At 39.3% G+C, this 18,113-nt stretch overlaps 1 protein-coding gene across 1 annotated transcript in view; it reads right to left on the reverse strand.

Annotated features, from left to right (window-relative positions):
• adcy2 (adenylate cyclase 2) overlaps positions 1 to 18,113 on the reverse strand; it is a 463,739-nt gene that overhangs the window by 129,211 nt on the left and 316,415 nt on the right. Inside the window, exons 9-10 of the mRNA XM_033048027.1 lie at positions 15,146 to 15,304; positions 5,606 to 5,738 (exon numbers count right to left, since the gene is read on the reverse strand). Coding sequence (XP_032903918.1) covers positions 5,606 to 5,738; positions 15,146 to 15,304 — 292 coding nt within the window. The remainder of the gene's footprint in view (positions 1 to 5,605; positions 5,739 to 15,145; positions 15,305 to 18,113) is intronic.

Raw genomic sequence — 18,113 nt, forward strand, 5'->3', positions numbered from 1 at the left:
ATACATTGCAAATAAACTATAAGGCAACACTGCATTCTCTTAAGTAGTTTTTAAAAATTTGACCTGATGCTTACTAAATCCCTCAACAAAATCCAATTATCCCAGGAAAAGGTACCAGAATCTCAAGGTAATTGAACAATTACAACAGCTTGTATCTGGAAGATACTTGGTCTTTCATATCTTACTCATCAAGTTAATGAATCCCCAAGATTATCTGAACTAAACGAGGTTAAATGTAATTGCTTATGGACCCTTCATTCCCCCTTTTCTTTTCAAAGGTGTGTGTGCGCGTGCGTGCGTGAAGAGTCAAATAATATCATAAAAATGTAAGAGAAAGGAACAGGAGAGCACTATTAATTTCATCAAAACTGTTCTGCTCTTCGATACGAATAGGTCTGATTCTGTTTCAAAACCATTTCCTATTCCCATATTGACCTTTCTGTTCTGGGCCTCCTCCATTGCCAGAGTGAGGCCATATGTAAATTGAAAGTTTTGCTTGGTTGCATACAAGCTATTGGTATGAACAATGAATTCGCCAATTTTACTTAATCAAATCCCCCCTATCTCCTCTTCCCAATTTCTCTCCTCTCCCCCCTTTTTCCTTTTCTTTTCCCTATGCCACACTTGGAAGCACACCCATTTTGCCTTTGGCAAAAATTGGACAAAAATTCATTGGACAAATTCTTTACAGTTTTTGTCCAATCATCTGCTACTGAAACCCCTCCTCACCTGTCCACCAGAATGCTGCAATGATCGACATTGATGCAACCACAAAGAAAGCCTCTACTTACTGGGAAAACTAAGGAGGTTTGGTATATCGGTGAATACTCTACCGAGCTTCTGCAGGCATATGGTAGGGGGCAAACTGACTGCTTGCATTGCGACCTGTTTCAGCAAATCAAATGGCCATGAATGAATGAGGCTGCGGAGAGTGGTTGACACTGCCTGCTTCATCATAGTATTGACCTCCCCACCATCAAAGTGATCTATAGGAGCCGCTGCCTCAAAAAGGCAGCCAACATTACCAAAGAACCACACCAACCTGGCCAAACACTCTCATGTTGCTACTATCATTGGGAAGAAGGTACAGGACTCTTAAAACCATGTCAAACCAGGTTCAAGAATAGCTTATAGAGTCATAGAGTCTGGAACTCTCTGCCACCGAAGGTAGTTGGGGCCAGTTCATTGGCTTTATTTAAGAGGGAGTTAGATGTGGCCCTTGTGGCTAAAGGGATCAGGGGGTATGGAGAGAAGGCAGGTACAGGATACTGAGTTGGATGATCAGCCATGATCATATTGAATGGCGGTGCAGGCTCGAAGGGCCGAATGGCCTACTCCTGCACCTATTTTCTATGTTTCTATGTTTCTACAGCATGGAAGCGGGGGCTAGTGAGTAAAGCCAATAAAACCTGCAATCATTCAGGAATCGGAGATTCTTCATGGAATTTTAGAATCATAGTCATACAGCATGGAAATAGGCTCTTCGGCCCAACTTGCCAATGCCGAACAACATGCCACATCTACACTTATCCTACCTGCATGCATTTGGCCCATATCCCTCTGAACGTATCCTATCCATTTACATGTCCAAATGTTTCTTAAACGATGTGATTGTACCTGCTTGAACTACCTCCTCTGACAGTTTGTTCCATATACTTACCACACTTTATGTAAAAAAGGTTGCCCTTCATATTCTTGTTAAATCTCCCCCCCCCCCCCCCCCCCCCCTCACCTTAAAACTGGCTCTTGAATTCACTGGGAAAAAGTGCATTTATTCTATTTATTCCTTTCATGATCTTATACACCTCAATAAGATCCCATCCTCCTGTACTCCAAGGAGTTAAGCCCTAGCCTGCTCCCTATAGCTCAGGCCCTCGAGTCCTGGCAACATAATTGTAAATCTTCACTGCACCCTTACCAGCTTAACAATATCTTTCCTATAACAGGGTGATCAAAATTGAACACAATACTTTAAATGGGCCTCACCAATGTCTTGTACAACTGTAGGATGACCTCCCAACTTCTATATTCAATACTATGACTGATGAAGGCCAATGTACCTAAAGCCTTCTTGACCACCCTATCAACCTGTGATGCCACTTTCAAATAACTATGTGCCTGCACTCCTTGATCCCTCTGTACCTTTTACTGTAATATCCCAATCAACATTCTGGTTTCATATTGAACTAGTAACACTTTCAATTTTTATATCACATTCTATCATCTTATCAAGTTAGAAGGACGATTATAAAGGAACTGGAAAAATTATATTCTTCAATGAGTTCTGCAACTTGCTGCCTGACAGGTGGTAGAAACAGACACAATAAACTACTGATGCTGGAAACTTGAGCAAAAATACAAAACTGTTGGAGAAACTCAGTGGGTTAGACAGCATCTGTGGACGGAAAGGGACAGTTGATGTTTCAGGTTGGAAGAATGTTCAATTCTGTCCATTTCCCACCCACAGCTGCCTCAGTAACTTTATATGTGGTACCCAAATCAGTTCTAGTGAAGCTCAGTTTGTTAGTTCTGTTAGTGAGGACCAAGGCTCTTTTAACGCAGTTGTGATTTAAACAACAGCTTTTGTGATCAATTATTCTATTTTGAGACACAGAGAAATGTACCTGAAATTGGAAATGTAGGATCACAGAACATTTTTGGAGCAGTATTTCAAGGCAATCAGCACAATGATGCACGATATAAAACATGCAGTACAGAACAATGTCCATGCCCCATTAAACTAATTAGACATACTTTATATGGTTGAGCTGGCAGGTACAGTAATAAGAAACAACAGCTCACAGCAATGTTCACTTGAATACAGCATACAGTATGTCAGTGGAGATAATGCAAATTGCGATATAGAAAATACTTAATTGATTTATTGGCGCCAGAGGAATAGGCTATGGAAAAGCTACAGCATGTAAAGAAATAAAAGGACCATGGAGTTCCTGAAGCAATTAAACAGCAGAAATATAGGAAGAGGTGATAGGTTAGTGAATGCAATTGGTCAGTGGAAGAAATGCAGTTACTATTAAAAGGTCTCTTAACTACAGATGAGCTTTGGAGGGATGCAAAATTGATTGAATCAAATAGATGCTTTGTTATGGTCAGATACTGACCACAGGCAGGGGTTTCATCAAGGGTTAGTCAAGGAGTAGTTTATACACTGGTCAAGAAAATAAATTATCAACTGATTACTATCAGGTGCAGAGTATTTCTGAACTCACAATAATATGCATTATGATTTTAATTTGTTCATTTTCAGCAGAATTTCAGCAATAAAATGTATGTATCCAAACTCTCCATATTTGGTTAACTAGGACAAAATCAATCAAAGGGAGTTAAAATTCCCCATACTAGCAAATTTCTCCGCAAGACCTTTCAAAGATATTTGAATTATTGATTTCCCTCGTGTTTCTGATTTAAGGGTAAAATCCACAATAATTAGAGAGCAACTGAATGCAGAATGAAGTTTAATTTTTAGATTTACAATCAAAATAAGTGAAAATTAAATTGATATTTGTGACAAAAAGTAAATTCTAAGTTATATAACCAGAATTTGTTTTCAAGGCCCATTTACAGTGGAAAAGATAATGATACAGAGGGTAGTTGAGGCCAGTTCATTGGCTATATTTAAGAGGTAGTTAGATGTGGCCCTTGTGGCTAAAGGGATCAGGGGGTATGGAGAGAAGGCAGGTACAGGATACTGAGTTAGATGATCAGCCATGATCATATTGAATGGCGGTGCAGGCTCGAAGGGCCGAATGGCCTACTCCTGCACCTATTTTCTATGTTTCTATGAATGTATTGTGCAGCTTTGTCTAGAATGAGAGAGAGTGGCTGAGCTACAAGGAGAGGTTGAATAGGCTGGAGCTCTATTTCTTGGAGTGCAGGAGGATGAGGGGTGATCTTTTAGAGATGTATAAAATTATGAGAGGGATAGATCGGGTCGATGTACAGAGTCTCTTGCCGATAGTAGGTGAAGTGAGGACCAGAGGACACAGGTTTGAGGTGAGGGGGAAAATGAATCTGAGGGGTAACTTTTTCACATAAAGGTTGGTGGGTGTATGGAACAAGCTGCCAGAAGAAGTAGTTGAGGCAGGGACTATCCCAACGTTTAAGAAACAGTTTGACAGGTACATGGATAGGACAGGTTTGAAGGGATATGTGCCAAATGTGGGCAGGTGGGACGTGTTGCTGGGACATGTTGGTTGGTGTGAGCAAGTTGGGCTGAAGGGCCTATTTCTACGCTGTGTTACTCTGACTGTGAAATCCTCATTGAAAAGCTGAATGAAAACATGGGTGAAAAAGTTAGGTCTAATACCTATGAAAGACCAATGGACACCACCCGGTGTGGGGGAACTGTTTGGGGGGGGGCAGGAGCAAGCAAAGAATCTCACTGTGTCTAGTCACATGTGACAATAAAGTATTCATATTCCTTAGTATGAATAAGTTGATAATGTTGTGCTGTTATGATTAATGTTGAAAATGTAACTTTGTAAGTCTGGAATCTCAAAACTTTAGAAATAAATTAATATAGATTTAATAATTAAAACTAATTTGTTTCTCTCCTCTAGTTTCATCTGTACTCTCCATATTCATTGCTGTTCACTAAATGTAATTGATGTTTTCTGCTTTATATTTCCTGATTTAGACTCAATGTCCTTGTGATCATTCATCAATATGATTGGTTGAATAGGCTTGCTTTTGAATGGAATTATGAAAAAATAAAATAATCACACTCAAAATTTAACTTCCAATTACTAGCAGCATCCAGTTTCTGACAAAAATTGGTACCTTGACAGAGAGGTTATTCATCAAAGAGGCAACAATACCATGAACAACCTAATTTTGATGGCATTAGAAAGATTTAAAGGGGACCTAAAGGGCAACCTTTTCACAGAGAGGGTAGTGAGTATTTGGACGAGCTGCCAGAGAAGTGGTGGAGGTGCGAGCATTGGCTCAGCAAGCCAATAACCAAGAACCAGTCTCACCCTCTTCTCCTCTCTCCCATTAGTTCAGAAGTTTGAAATTGCATACCTCCAGACTCAGGAACAGTTTCTTCCCAGCTGTTATCAGGCAAGTGAATGGTCCTGTCATCGGCTAAAGTGTGGTCCTGACCTCCCATCTAACTCATTGGAAACATTTGAACTCTCTATCTAAACTGACTATATCAAACTTCAATGTTATACTAATGCTGCACTAAATGTTGTACCCTTTACCTATGTACTGCGGATGGCGTGATTGTATTCATGTATAGTCTTTTCTTTGACTGAATGGTTCACAAACAAACCCTTTTCACTGCATCTCAGTACAATAAACTAAACTAAACTAAACAAATACAACATTTAAAAGACATTTAGAAAGGTACGTGGACAGGAATATTTTAATGAGATATTGGCCAAATGCGGGCTAATTAGACTAGCTCAGGTAAGCATCTTACTCGGCATAGATATTTTGGGCTAAAATGCCTGTTTCTGTGTTGTGTAACTTCATTGTATGACATTTGTATTCATGCACGAACCAAATTCACAGTTTGCATGCTGCCAATTTAAAGATTTGCACTTCAAAGAGGAGAGGAGGTTAACCAATTAATACCTACCTTTGGATTAATCACCAGGTGGGTCCTGATGTTATGTTCCTTTAGGTAGGGATCTCTGATATGTCCATTACCTTCCTCCACTTTATAAACACCGTTCAAGTGCTCCATTGTGATTGATGTGATATGCACACGACTAGCACAATAAAAAATAAGAGAGTTTAAACAAAATTGTAACATTCCATAGCATACAAAAAGTAAATGCTAAGAATCAAAAACAGCATTGTAGTTCAAAATTAGTGACTGAACATGCGCAGATCACAATCATTCATCTTCAATGTTTTAGGTATTATTATCTCATTCAATTCGGAATGCCGAGAAAATAAACGTGGTGTCAATGTTAATTGGACAAAGTTCAATTCTACATTTTATGTTCAAGAAGTAACAGAATTCTTCTTCTTCTTCTTCTTGCGTATGGCGTGCACAGCCTAAATTTGTAGGACAACTTGTTCTATTTGATCTTATTTGATTATGCACGCCGGGTTGATTGCATTCGTTGAAACAGGGCGGACCACATGAAGCTTGCAATCTTCCATCCCATAGAATTATGGATGACAATTGAAGCAAGGTGAAATTATAGAACTTGAAGAAAGAGAGAAGGAAGAGGGTCGCAACAGCTGACAACATACTCTTGAGATTTCAATGTTGATGTCATCCCTGACCCTGATCTTCGCCCTCTGTTTTATCATGTTTTTTCTATTCATAGCACTCTCATATGAGGCAGAGTTTGCTAACCATTTCCATTGGATTATAACCCAGTGTTGCAATTGAATTGCCAAATTGAAGATGTACATCATTTAAGGTGTTTAAAAGATCTGAAACTATTTTAAATACAGATTACTGATCAAAATCACCAAAAATATTAATTCCCAATTTTGAAGTCTGCAATTCAAAGTAACTATCACACTTGCCTGTAAAATCAGTGATTGGAACACTTTTGCTTGCTTTTATACTAAGCTTCTGCATTGACCCCTTCAGTTTCCTAATTCTGCCTTGGATTACCACCAAATAAATGAATTTCATTTATAGCTCAACTCATTTATGAATGCCATCAAATTATTCTTCAAAACTCATAGTAAATTGATCCTACACTATTCATTACCCCAATTACTTTATCAAAGAACAGTATTATTTTTATAAAGAGATCAATATTTTCCACAAAATTGTGGTGATTGTCATTATCATCCAACATTTAATGATACATGTATGCTAATTTACTGACCCTGTTTATACCTTATAGTGTAAACATCATTGTATACATTCTTGTTTAATTTTGTTATGAAATTAAACTCATAACCTGTATTACTTGAGTTGTCCCTTTTTTAAACAACAATGGATTTAAAAAACCAATGACAAGATGGAGTACCGGAAAGAGACAGAGAACTTAGTGACATGGTGTCAAGACAATAACCTCTCCATCAATGTCAGTAAGATGGAGCTAGTTATTGACTTCAGTAAGCACGGTAGAATACATACCCCAGTCAACATCAATGTCACGGATGTCAAAATGGTTGTGTGCTTCAAGTTCCTTGGTGTTAATATTACCTATGCCCAACATCAATGATGCAACAGCCAAGAAGGCATACCTCTATTTCCTGACGAGACTGAAGAAATTCGCCATGTCTGCAATGACTCTTACAAACCTCTGCAGATGCAACGTCGAAAGCATATTCTCTGGTTTTATCACAGCTTGGTTTGGGAATCACTTTGTGCAAGAAATTGCTCAGAGATGAGGATGTAGCCAAGTCCATCACATAGACCAAATTTCCAATCATTGACTCCATCTACATTTCACACTGCCTTCGAAAAACAGCCAACATAATCAAAGACGTTCCACACCAGCTATTTCTTCTACTCCCTGCACCTGTCCGGCAGAAGGTACAGAGGCTTGAAAGTGAGCAACACCAGAATCAGGAATAGCCTTTTCCCCTCCGATATCAGGTTTCTGAACAGTCCTTCCATAAGTTAGGGTACTGTCTGACTCACCTCTATCCTATTGAGAACATTGGACTTTGTGTAAGGAACTGATGCATTCCAATGTAGTACAGTACTGAGAACTATATTCTGCACTCTGTATCTTCTCCTTTGCTCTATTTATTGTACTTGAGTTTGAACTGATTGCTACCTGGAAAAGGGGAGCGGCAGGCCAAAGCCTGGCAGGCAATAGATTGATACTGGCATGGAGGTGTTCTTGATAGGCAGATGTTTGATTAAAGGCCAGAGATGAAAACACAGAAGGTGTAAGACAAAGGTGTGATTGAAGAGTTACAAATTGTGAAGCTAGAGGATGGAATGTGGGTTGAAGGAGAAAAGAAATAGATGTGAGTTCAGGTTGGGCAAAGAAGATTGGGGATGGGGGAGAAGAAGGGGGATGTTATATGGGGGAAGATGGAAAACGGAGAAGAGGTTACATTATGTAGTTACCTAAAATTAGAAAATTCAATGTTCATACCCTTGAGTTGTTAGCTACACAAGCGGAATATGAGTGTTGTTCCTCCAGTTTGTGTGTGGCCTCACACTGGCGATGGAGGAGGCCCAGGACAGAAAGGCCAGTATGGGAATAGAAGAGGAGTTAAAAAGGTTAGGAACCAGGAGATCCAGCAGGCCTTGGTGGACTGAGTGCAAGTGCTCAGCAAAACAGTCGATGAGTCTATGCTTTGTCTCACCAAAGTACAGGAGACCACATTGAGAACAAGATGGAGTACAGGAAGGAGACAGAGAACTTGGCATGTCTCTTTTTAAATAACCAATTTAAATTTAAATAAGGGTTGTGTGAACCTGCCTGTTGTCCAGAGAGAAGAAACAAGGCTTTTCTATTACGAGGGAAAGGTAGCTGAAGAAATGCAGACAGAGGTACACAATCTATGGGAATTAAATGTATTCCTCTTGAACCCATGAACACTTAAAAGGACAGTATCAAATGAGTGTGATATTAGCGTCTGCATGGGGACAATATCAGTTAAATTTGTTTAATTTTAATTTGAAAATGCAAATCTTATTAACTTATGAAGCAACAATAAACATAAGAGTTCTAATGGATCCTTAGCAAATTTATCGTAAGTGTCGCCCAGTAGCTTATGCTCACATCTGGCAGAGCGCCTGGCCATTGGAAAGCTGAATGCTGGCAGGGCCAGAATGAATGAAGGGATGCGCCAAGCTAAAATTATGTTCATAGCCAGAGACAGACTTTAGGATGAATAATAGTTTATATTCAAAATGTGTCTCGTATCTTACAATTTCAACACCGGTTAAAAAGTTTCATCATAATTTGGTTCAAGTTATCTTGTTGCATTTGAAAATTAGTAATTCTGACAACCTTTCAAATAGGTCTTATAACAACATAAATAACTTAGTTGCTTTGTTAATGGATGATTTAAATTTAATTTAAATTTAACTTTAAATTCAATGAATTCTGTGGCTCATTAATAGAACGACAGGAGAAAATTTTCAGGTGATAAAATGTAGCGCAAAAGGTAATCTATCACAATTTATAACATGATGACATTAAAACTCATTTGTATCACAGTAATTAAAATTTGGACACCTGCTTCTGCAATTTGACAATTTTGGCAACATCCCCTTTTGGGAGCAGATTTTTTGCCAACAGAATATCTCAGAATAACATTAACACATGTGCATTGTAAACGTTTGAAGAAGTGCTTGTTAAGGAATTTCATTGTAATAGACTTCTCACTGAAATTAGCAAATACATCCCGGTACTTCACATTAGTATTCAACAAGGAGAAAGACATGGATGGTGATATGATTAGGGAGTGGTATGTTGATATTCTCAGGCAAATCGATATTAACTAGAAGATGTTGGGTCTCTTGAAAATAATTAAGGTGGATGTCTTCAAGGCCTGATGGTGTCTGTCCCAGGATATTGTGGGAAGCAAGGGAAGAGATTGCTTGGGCCTTGATAGAGATCTTTGTATCCTTTGTAGCTGTGAGAGAGATGCCAGCAGACTGGCATTTAAGAAGGACAACAGGGATAATATACGCTGGTGAGCCTTCCATCACTGAGAGGTAATTATTAGAGAATATTCATAGGACAGGATTTATGCGCATTTGGAAACGTATGGACTTTTAGCGATAGTCAGCATGGCTTTGTGCAGGGAGAGTCCTGTCCTACATATTGGATTAATTTTTTTGAGGAAATTATGAAGATGGTTGATGAGGCCAGATCAGTGCGTATTATTTAGATGCACTTCGGTAAAACATGTGACAGGTTCCCACATGGTACGCTAACACCAAAGATGAAGTCACATGGGATGGTGAATTAGATCCAGAATTGGATGTGTCACAGAATATAAAGGGCCGTGATTTTTTCTAACCGTAAGTCTGTGACCAGCAGTGGGATCTTTGTTGTCTCTAACATTCTCTCAATGATTTGGTTGAAAATAAAAGTATGCTGTTGAGTACATTTGCAGATGACACAAAAATTAATGGAGTTTTGCATCGTGAAAGACTTGTCAAAGGATATAGACCAGTTGGAAATTTGGGCTGAGAAATGGCAGATGAAGTTTAACTGGGATAGACTCAAAAAGCTGGAGTAACTCAGTGAGTCAGACAGAATCTCTGGAGAAAAGGAATAGGTGACGTTTCGGGTCGAGACCCTTCTTCAGACTGAAGAAGGGTCTCAACCCAAAACGTCACCTATTCCTGTTCTCCAGAGATGCTGTCTGACCTGCTGAGCTATTCTAGCTTTTTGTGTCTATCTTCAGTTTAAACCAGCATCTGTAGTTCCTTCCTACAAGTTTAATTAGGAACTGTGTGAAATGATGCATTTTGGGAGGTCAAATGCAAGAGTAAAAAATAACAGTAAAGAGCATGACTCTTTGGAGCATTGGACAAGTCTACAGCTCCCTAAAAGTGGCAACTCGAGCAGATGGTAAAGAAAGCACATGACATGCTAGCCTTCATCAGTCAGGGCACTGAGTATAAAAGTTGGGAAGCCATATCAGTACAAAAGTTTGGTTAGGATACATTTGGAATGTTGTGTGCAGTTCTGGTTACCGCATGACAGGACAGATGTGGAGGCTTTGAGAGGGTGCAGAGGTTCTTCAGGATGTTGCCTGGATTGAACTGTAGAAGTTGTATAAAACTGAATAAGGAGAGGTTGGATAAATATGGATTGCTTGGACCATGGAGGTTCGGGGGCATATGCAAAATTATGATAGGCATAGATGTCATAGCATATGCAAAATTATGATAGGCATAGATGTCAGAGTTTTTATTTACCCAGGATGGAAATGTTAAAGGTACACAAAAATGCTGGAGAAACTCAGCGGGTGCATCAGCATCTATGGAGCAAAGGAAATAGGCAACGTTTCGGGCTGAAACCCTTCTTCAGACTGACACAGATTTAAGGTGAGATGGGGAAAAGTTAAAATGAGATTTGCGAGGCAAGTTTTTTCTCGCACAGAGTGGTAGGTGCATGGTATGCGCTGCCAGGAGTGGTGGTGGAAGCAGATATATATCAACATTTTAGAGGTATTTAGACAGACATATGAACAGGTAAGGAATAGAGGGATAAGGATCATTTGCAAGCAAATGGAATTAGTTTAGATTGGCATCATGGTCGATGCCAACAGACCAGATCAAAGGCCATGTTTCTGTGCTGTACTGTTCTATGTTCTACAGTATGTTCTATTTTGGTATACTGGTCTATAATCTGAAGCAAGCACAATAGGGCTTAAAATCTGGATAGGTACAAAAAGCTGGAGTAACTCTGTGGGACAATTTTTCAGGGACTCAACCCGAAACGTCACCCATTCCTTCTCTCCAGAGATGCTGCCTGACCCGCTGAGTTACTCCAGCTTTTTGTTTCTATCTTCAGTTTAAACCGGTATCTGCAGTTCCTTCCGTCATATTTAAAATGTGGATGGTGGTTTGGAACTTAATTACAGGCTGTGCATAGTGACTTGATTTCTGAAGCACTCTTGCAGCAAGAAACATTTTGAGTGCAACATTATACCTTGGTTTTCATCCCCATATCTGGCAGGAAGCTCCTCCCACCCCTACCAGTTTCTCCCATCCCTGATACCCCTTTCCTCAGAATTCCTCTTCTACCTTGATGTTTTCCTGAGGCACCAAAGGCTAGTACATTTTATTTGCAACTATATGTCAACCTTGCCAGTTTCTTCATTCATTTTATTTACTCAGATCATTCAGTGTATTATTTTCTCAGGCCAACCCACATATCATTTTCAAAACATGACAAGGAGCAGCTGTTTATTTGCTGCCCATTTCCCTAGGTTTGTGCATCATTCCGAAAAAATTTGTCACGGTTTGAACAGTTAAGTTACATTTACTTTCTGCTTTGATGATACCTGACTCTGAATTTTAACATTGGATTTCTAGCATCTAACTAGTTTGTCTTTTTTTTTTTTTAGCATGGGCCTCTACAAGGAACAAAGACAGTGGAAGGAGTCTTGTTTTATGCCAGAACAAACTTGCCTTGTTTCAGTTCTAGGACTTGAAACATGTAATGGCTGTTGCAAACAAGACCGGCATTGTTACAATGGAAGATTTTGTTTCTTGTGTACTTTAGAGTTTGAGCCTTGACTGGGAACAGCTGCATCTTTAGATAAATATTAATATGGGCTCTACATTTAATGCAGCACAATTTTATGATAAACCATTAATCAAATAATTAGGCTCTGCAAACACTTGCCATAATGCATTATTTGACAGGAAGCCAAATTATGGATAATAACTGGATGTCCTAATTAAGTGCTTTCCATCTCTCCACATTTCCCTAATGATGCACTTAAATAACAATATATTTTAAACTGTAATTGGGAGCCTGCTGTTTATTTCTCCAAATGTTGTTGCATAACACCCCAATGACACACGCCTCTATTCTGTGACGAGTCATACATATGGAACATATATCCGTACATGTATAAAGTTTGTGACTTTAGGTGTTTTGTTACATAAACGTGCATTGGACATTATTGGGTGGATGATGACCATACGACAAAGGCTGGTTTATACTTACCTTACCCCCACCCACCAACTTACATCAGGTTTTAACAACGTGGGACAATAAGAGGAGAATCAGTGAACAACCCACTTTCAAAAGGTGTGTTCCTCATTTCAACATTTTAATGATCCGGCAAGATTCAAATCTCTTCCCAATTAATACTAGTCAGCCACAGAAAATCTAGTCATGAAAGCTGGGGGATGGGGGTAGGGGAAAGAAACCAAAGAATGACTCAGGGAAAATATTTCCCCAGCAGCTCTTGACAGCAAGGAAAACCACAGTGCCTCCACTAACTAAGCAAACCATCCCATTGATCAGAATCTCGTATACTTACAGTCCTGGTGCCCTTTCTAACCAACAAAAATGCCATCAGATTCCTTAGTCCTGCAACCTTCTCCCCCTTCTCCTTTGAAATCACTGCACCAGTCTAGTAATGTTCCGTCATGACCTAAAATCTCTCTGCGGTCCCCAATTCTGGATGTCTTTGGAAATTCCACGAATCTTCCCTGATCTCAATATTCAATCTTTCAAGTCCTCCCACTCATCTTCACCCTGACACATTCTCACCAGGGTATTTTTGATGTTTAAGTTTTCTAGCCCCTGCCACGGATGTCCCTTTTGCCTGCTGATCTTTTCAGATTCCCAATGAAGATTGTTCCTGACAACTAGTCTGCCTAGAACCCACCTGCCCTGTTCCCCAAATGCTGATCTTCCCCTCTCCCATGTCTCCATTCCTGAACACACAAATTCTGAAGACTTATCAGCTGTTAACTGGATATCTTTTCAATCTCTACTGACAGTGAAACGGGGAACTGAAATTGTAATTTTCCCCTTCCAATAATCCTGACAAAACCCAAGGAGATCTATTCTTTTGGGTCTGCCAAGAGCAAAAGTTACCGTCATTCTTTCCCTGCTCTCTAGTTATGTCAGAAAGTTACATTTTTATATTTATTATCTTAATCCAGGTACAACAAAGCTTTTCATTTTTCCAGAATCATTCAGTTTGCAGCTTTGTCTGTCACAGCCAAACTGAACTAAATCATTTTCTGATCTTTACTTAGTTACAGGAAATTACAAATCTAAGGATCCCTACTTTTTTAATTGGGTAGAGAAATTTCCACAATCATATAAAATGGGAGACCATAACACATTTTCATGATTGGAATTTTGTTCCTGATGTTCACCAGGAGGTGGGGAGTCTGCGTCAATCCAATGAAGAACCTGGTTATTTATCCAATGAGGAGGCCTGTAGCATCAGGCTGCAGCCAGGGAGCAGAGAGAAGAAGGGAGGAAGAAGTGGCAGAAATGAAGGAGACACCAGGAACTGCAGATGCTGGTTTACAAAAGAAGACACAAAGTGCTGGAGAAACTCACTGGGTCCGGCAGCATCTCAGGAGAACATGGATAGGTAACATTTTAGGTTGGGACCCTTCTTCAGATTCAAACAAGTTTGAAGCTATGTGGTACAAGATGGCACCTCAGCCAAGTACGGAGGAGATACACATGGCTGTGGTTGAAAGTCCGGGTCAGAAAACGGTCGAAGAGCAGCAAGAATTACAGAGGGGGAGCAGTGGGGGGGGGGGGGGGTCTCACATATCTCCCATCGAAGAGAGGATTACTTCTTAAAACTCATGATGCTGGTTTACAAAAAGAGGACACAAAGTGCTGGAGTAACTCAGTAGGTCAGCATCTCTGGAGAACATGGAGAGGTGACATTTCAGATCAGGACCATTCTTCAGAGTTGGCTTGGGGAGTGGAGTGGGTAGAGTGGTGGATTTCAGCAAAGCCGTAAATATGGAGCTTGAAAATAAATAATGGTGGTTGGGGGTGCAGGAAGCCAGAAGATCTTGGAGGGTAGAGGCAATTGGAAAGGTTGAATGTGATTAAATTAGAAAGGGTGTTATGTGGAGGTAATTGTAGTAGATGACAGGGTGAGATCAGAGGTAATGGGGTTGAGAATAGATTGTAAAGCAGATTGAAAGATTCAGAAATGGAGGAGATTGATGTTAGCCTTAATCACGACAACATCCAGCACAGTGGTGGAAGTCTCTGTTTTCTTTACAGCCATGATATTTTGCTAACTCGTTCTCCACTCTTACAATACAGCAACACACCTTAAAAAATGTCTACTCTGACATCCTCAATAATATTTTAATCTTCTCTTGTTCTACCGCCTTCAATTTTAAACCATCATGAGAAATCTGGATTAAAGGTGGTCACCACAAGAAAGAAATGTCATCATGATTGCAAAGCCGAAGGAGCAACATGGAATAAAAAGTAGTGACAATGTGCTGCTGCTGGCTTCATTACTTTTGAGGCAATTAGCCATGAGGGAAGCATGCAGGAAATAGACCTTGTGTTAGACAATCTTGGTTGTTAAATTTCATCTTAAATAGTTCAGTTTAGTTTATTGTCATGTGTACCGAGGTACAGTGAAAAGCTTTTGTTGCATGCTAACCAGTCAGCAAATAGAATATGTACAGACATAAGGAAATATATCCGATAAATTTAAATGCAAAACATTACATATAGTGGTCCATTCTAAGCTTGCTTACCCTGGAACACCTCCTGCTTCCATGTGATTTGCGAGAGTAACATCGTGTGACCAGACATCATATTGCCATTTCTGTAAACCAATGACACCACATAGGACGTTCCCGGAATGAACTCCCACACGCATGTTTATATCAACACTGGTGGCATCTCTTACCTTCCTTTGAAAAAAGAGATGGAAACAAATATGAACAACATTCGTATAGGGTTGAGAACAGCTTGTAAATCAACTCCCAATTATTTATTTCAGAATTCAATTTAAGACCATTAAGACCCTTATAAGACCAGTTTGGCAAATTTAGAGTGAATTTTCATTGTCACTGCTGCTAGAAAATGGTGAGTGGCAAATCAGTAGGCTTCCTTCCTACCATGTTTTGATCAGTCTTTCCTCAACCTTCCTCGTGAATACCCTACTTTACTTAATCTCTCATCCAAAAATTAACCCTTCAGTTTATTTTGCTAATTTCCTTTGAGTGCAGAGATGCTTGCCACAGCATGTAGCTGGTCTGTACGTGTAGCTGTAGTGCCAGATGCAGCTGCTGTCCACTTGGCTCTAATTTATGGAATGGGACCACAACCTTACCATCCAAACCATCCTCCAACTGAACACAATCTACATGAATGAGACAGTTTAAATGTACTTATTCATTCTAATGGTGTTTTGCAAAAGTGAACTAATCAAACAACCAGGTAGAATGATTTTCCTGCTTTGTGATGCAAATTGCTTCTGTGTGTCAAGACTTTAGGAAAGCAATGGGCTTTTTGAAACATTGCATTTCAATAATTTATAATGATTTATTCATATGCAAATCACTTTACCAAGTGACCAGCAGTCATTTCTTAATTTTAAAACAACTTCAAAAAGCAAGACACGTAATGATATTCAGCTTGATTAGTGATCCTCAGTAAGTCACACCGTTCTGTAAATGATCCTTCTCTCATTTGACTATTAATGGCTTTCAAGTAATTTGTTCTGCCAAAATGATTAACATGTGAATCAAACTGAATGGCTCAGCTAGAACTGTAAGTAGAACAAGCGTTGTCAATGTAAGTGCGGTGGGAAAAAGATTGGGAGACAGCCTGTTGCAGATGGCAAAGGCTGCATCGATTATCACAAATAGCTTGCCACCACTAACTGCTTTCAGGGTAAAAAACTAGCAATGCTAATTATTATTGACTTTTCATTCACCTTTTTTAATTCATACTAAATAGCAAAACTATGCATCTCTACTTCAGATAATTAGGAGATTATGGTAAAATTACTGCATAACTTATATGTCAAGAATACAGATAACAGAAGGCATAACATAAAATCACTATAATATTAGATAATCAGTATGATATTTTTGATTCACTGAATGATACAGTACAGAAGATCACGACTGTGTCAGCTCTTTGAAAGAAAACCTACTCTTTCTCTGCAAATTGTTTCTTTCAATTATTTCTATAATTAAGTCGTGTTTGAATCTACTTCTACTGCTCTTTACGGAATGCGTGTATAAGAATATCATACAAAATACTTTTTATGCTCATTGTGCTCCCCTGTTCTATTGCTGTTTGTGTTAAATCTATGTTCATAAATTTGGAACACCTCTACTAAATTCCTACTTGGCTTTCTCTGCATTAAGGAGAACAAACAATCTTCCATTGCTATTTCATCAAATTAAATAGTGTTTAATTTCATTTGTTCCTTCTCAAAGGCCTTGGCATAACACCACAACCAAGGCCCACACAATAGTATCTAAAGAGTTCACATAACATTTTAGTTTTGTAACCTATGATTCCATTTGTTAAAAAAAGGTCATATATTTGGCAAATCAAAAACCAGAGAGCATAGATTTAAGGTGAGAGGGGGAAAATTTCATAGGAAATTGAAAGGACCACTTTTTTTACTCAGAGGGTGGTGCGTGCATGGAATGAACAGCCAGAGGAGGCAGTTGAGGCAGATACTATGACAGCATCGAAAACACACTTCGGCAGGTACATGGATGGGTACGGTTTTGAGGGATATGGGCCAAAGATGGATAAATGGGACTAGCTTAGATGGGGCATCTTGGTCGGCATGGATGAGTTGGACTGAAGGGCCTGTTCCCATGCTGTATGAACACATGACTCTAAATTAATTTAAACTCTTTTTTTAATCTTCCTATGCCACCTGGAAAGATCTGTATAAATGCATTATCCAATCTCCCTGTATGTAAAACGCAAAGTGCTGGAGTAACTCAGTGAATCGGGCAGCATCTGTTGAGGGAATGAACCTGCCTGACCTACTGAGTTACTAGGCTGATATTCTATCCCAAACACTAATATTCTGCACCTTATGTTTTGTTCAAGATTGCAGCATCTGCAGTTACTTCTGTCTCCCTGCATTTAAAACTAGGGGCTTCGAAATGATGTCGTTTACCAAAAAGCTGTTTGTATTTGTGAAGATAAAGGACTTTGAGAAATTTGTCTTAAGTCCTCTGAACATTTGACAAGCATTTAAATTAAGGCTGCTGAACATGTGCTCTGATATCAAGCAGTTGATGGTGCAGAATTCTTATCATGGGGATGGGTTGGAACAGAATGGTGTTGATCCAAGTGCCCTCATAGTTCCTGTGCACAACTCACTGAAATCTACCATGCAATTAGGAAGACGATTGGTTGGTTAGTCTTAATTGCCAAAGCATTTGAGTATAAGAGTAAAAAGGTCCTACAATAATCATACAGAAATATTTAATCCAATTTTGGTCTTCTTGTCCAAAAAATTATTTACTTGTTGTTGGGGAAAACACGAAAGATTCACCAAAACCATTCTTCAGACTGATGTGACCCTCAGTCTGAAGAAGGGTTTCTGCCCGAAACGTTGCCTATTTCCTTCGCTCCATAGATGCTGCCTCACCCGCTGAGTTTCTTCAGCATTTTTGTCTACCTTCGATTTTCCAGCATCTGCAGTTCCTTCTTAAAGATTCACTAGACTTGTTCCTGGGT

This window comes from Amblyraja radiata, chromosome 2 (genome assembly GCF_010909765.2).
Source record: "Amblyraja radiata isolate CabotCenter1 chromosome 2, sAmbRad1.1.pri, whole genome shotgun sequence".
Lineage (NCBI taxonomy): Eukaryota > Metazoa > Chordata > Chondrichthyes > Rajiformes > Rajidae > Amblyraja > Amblyraja radiata.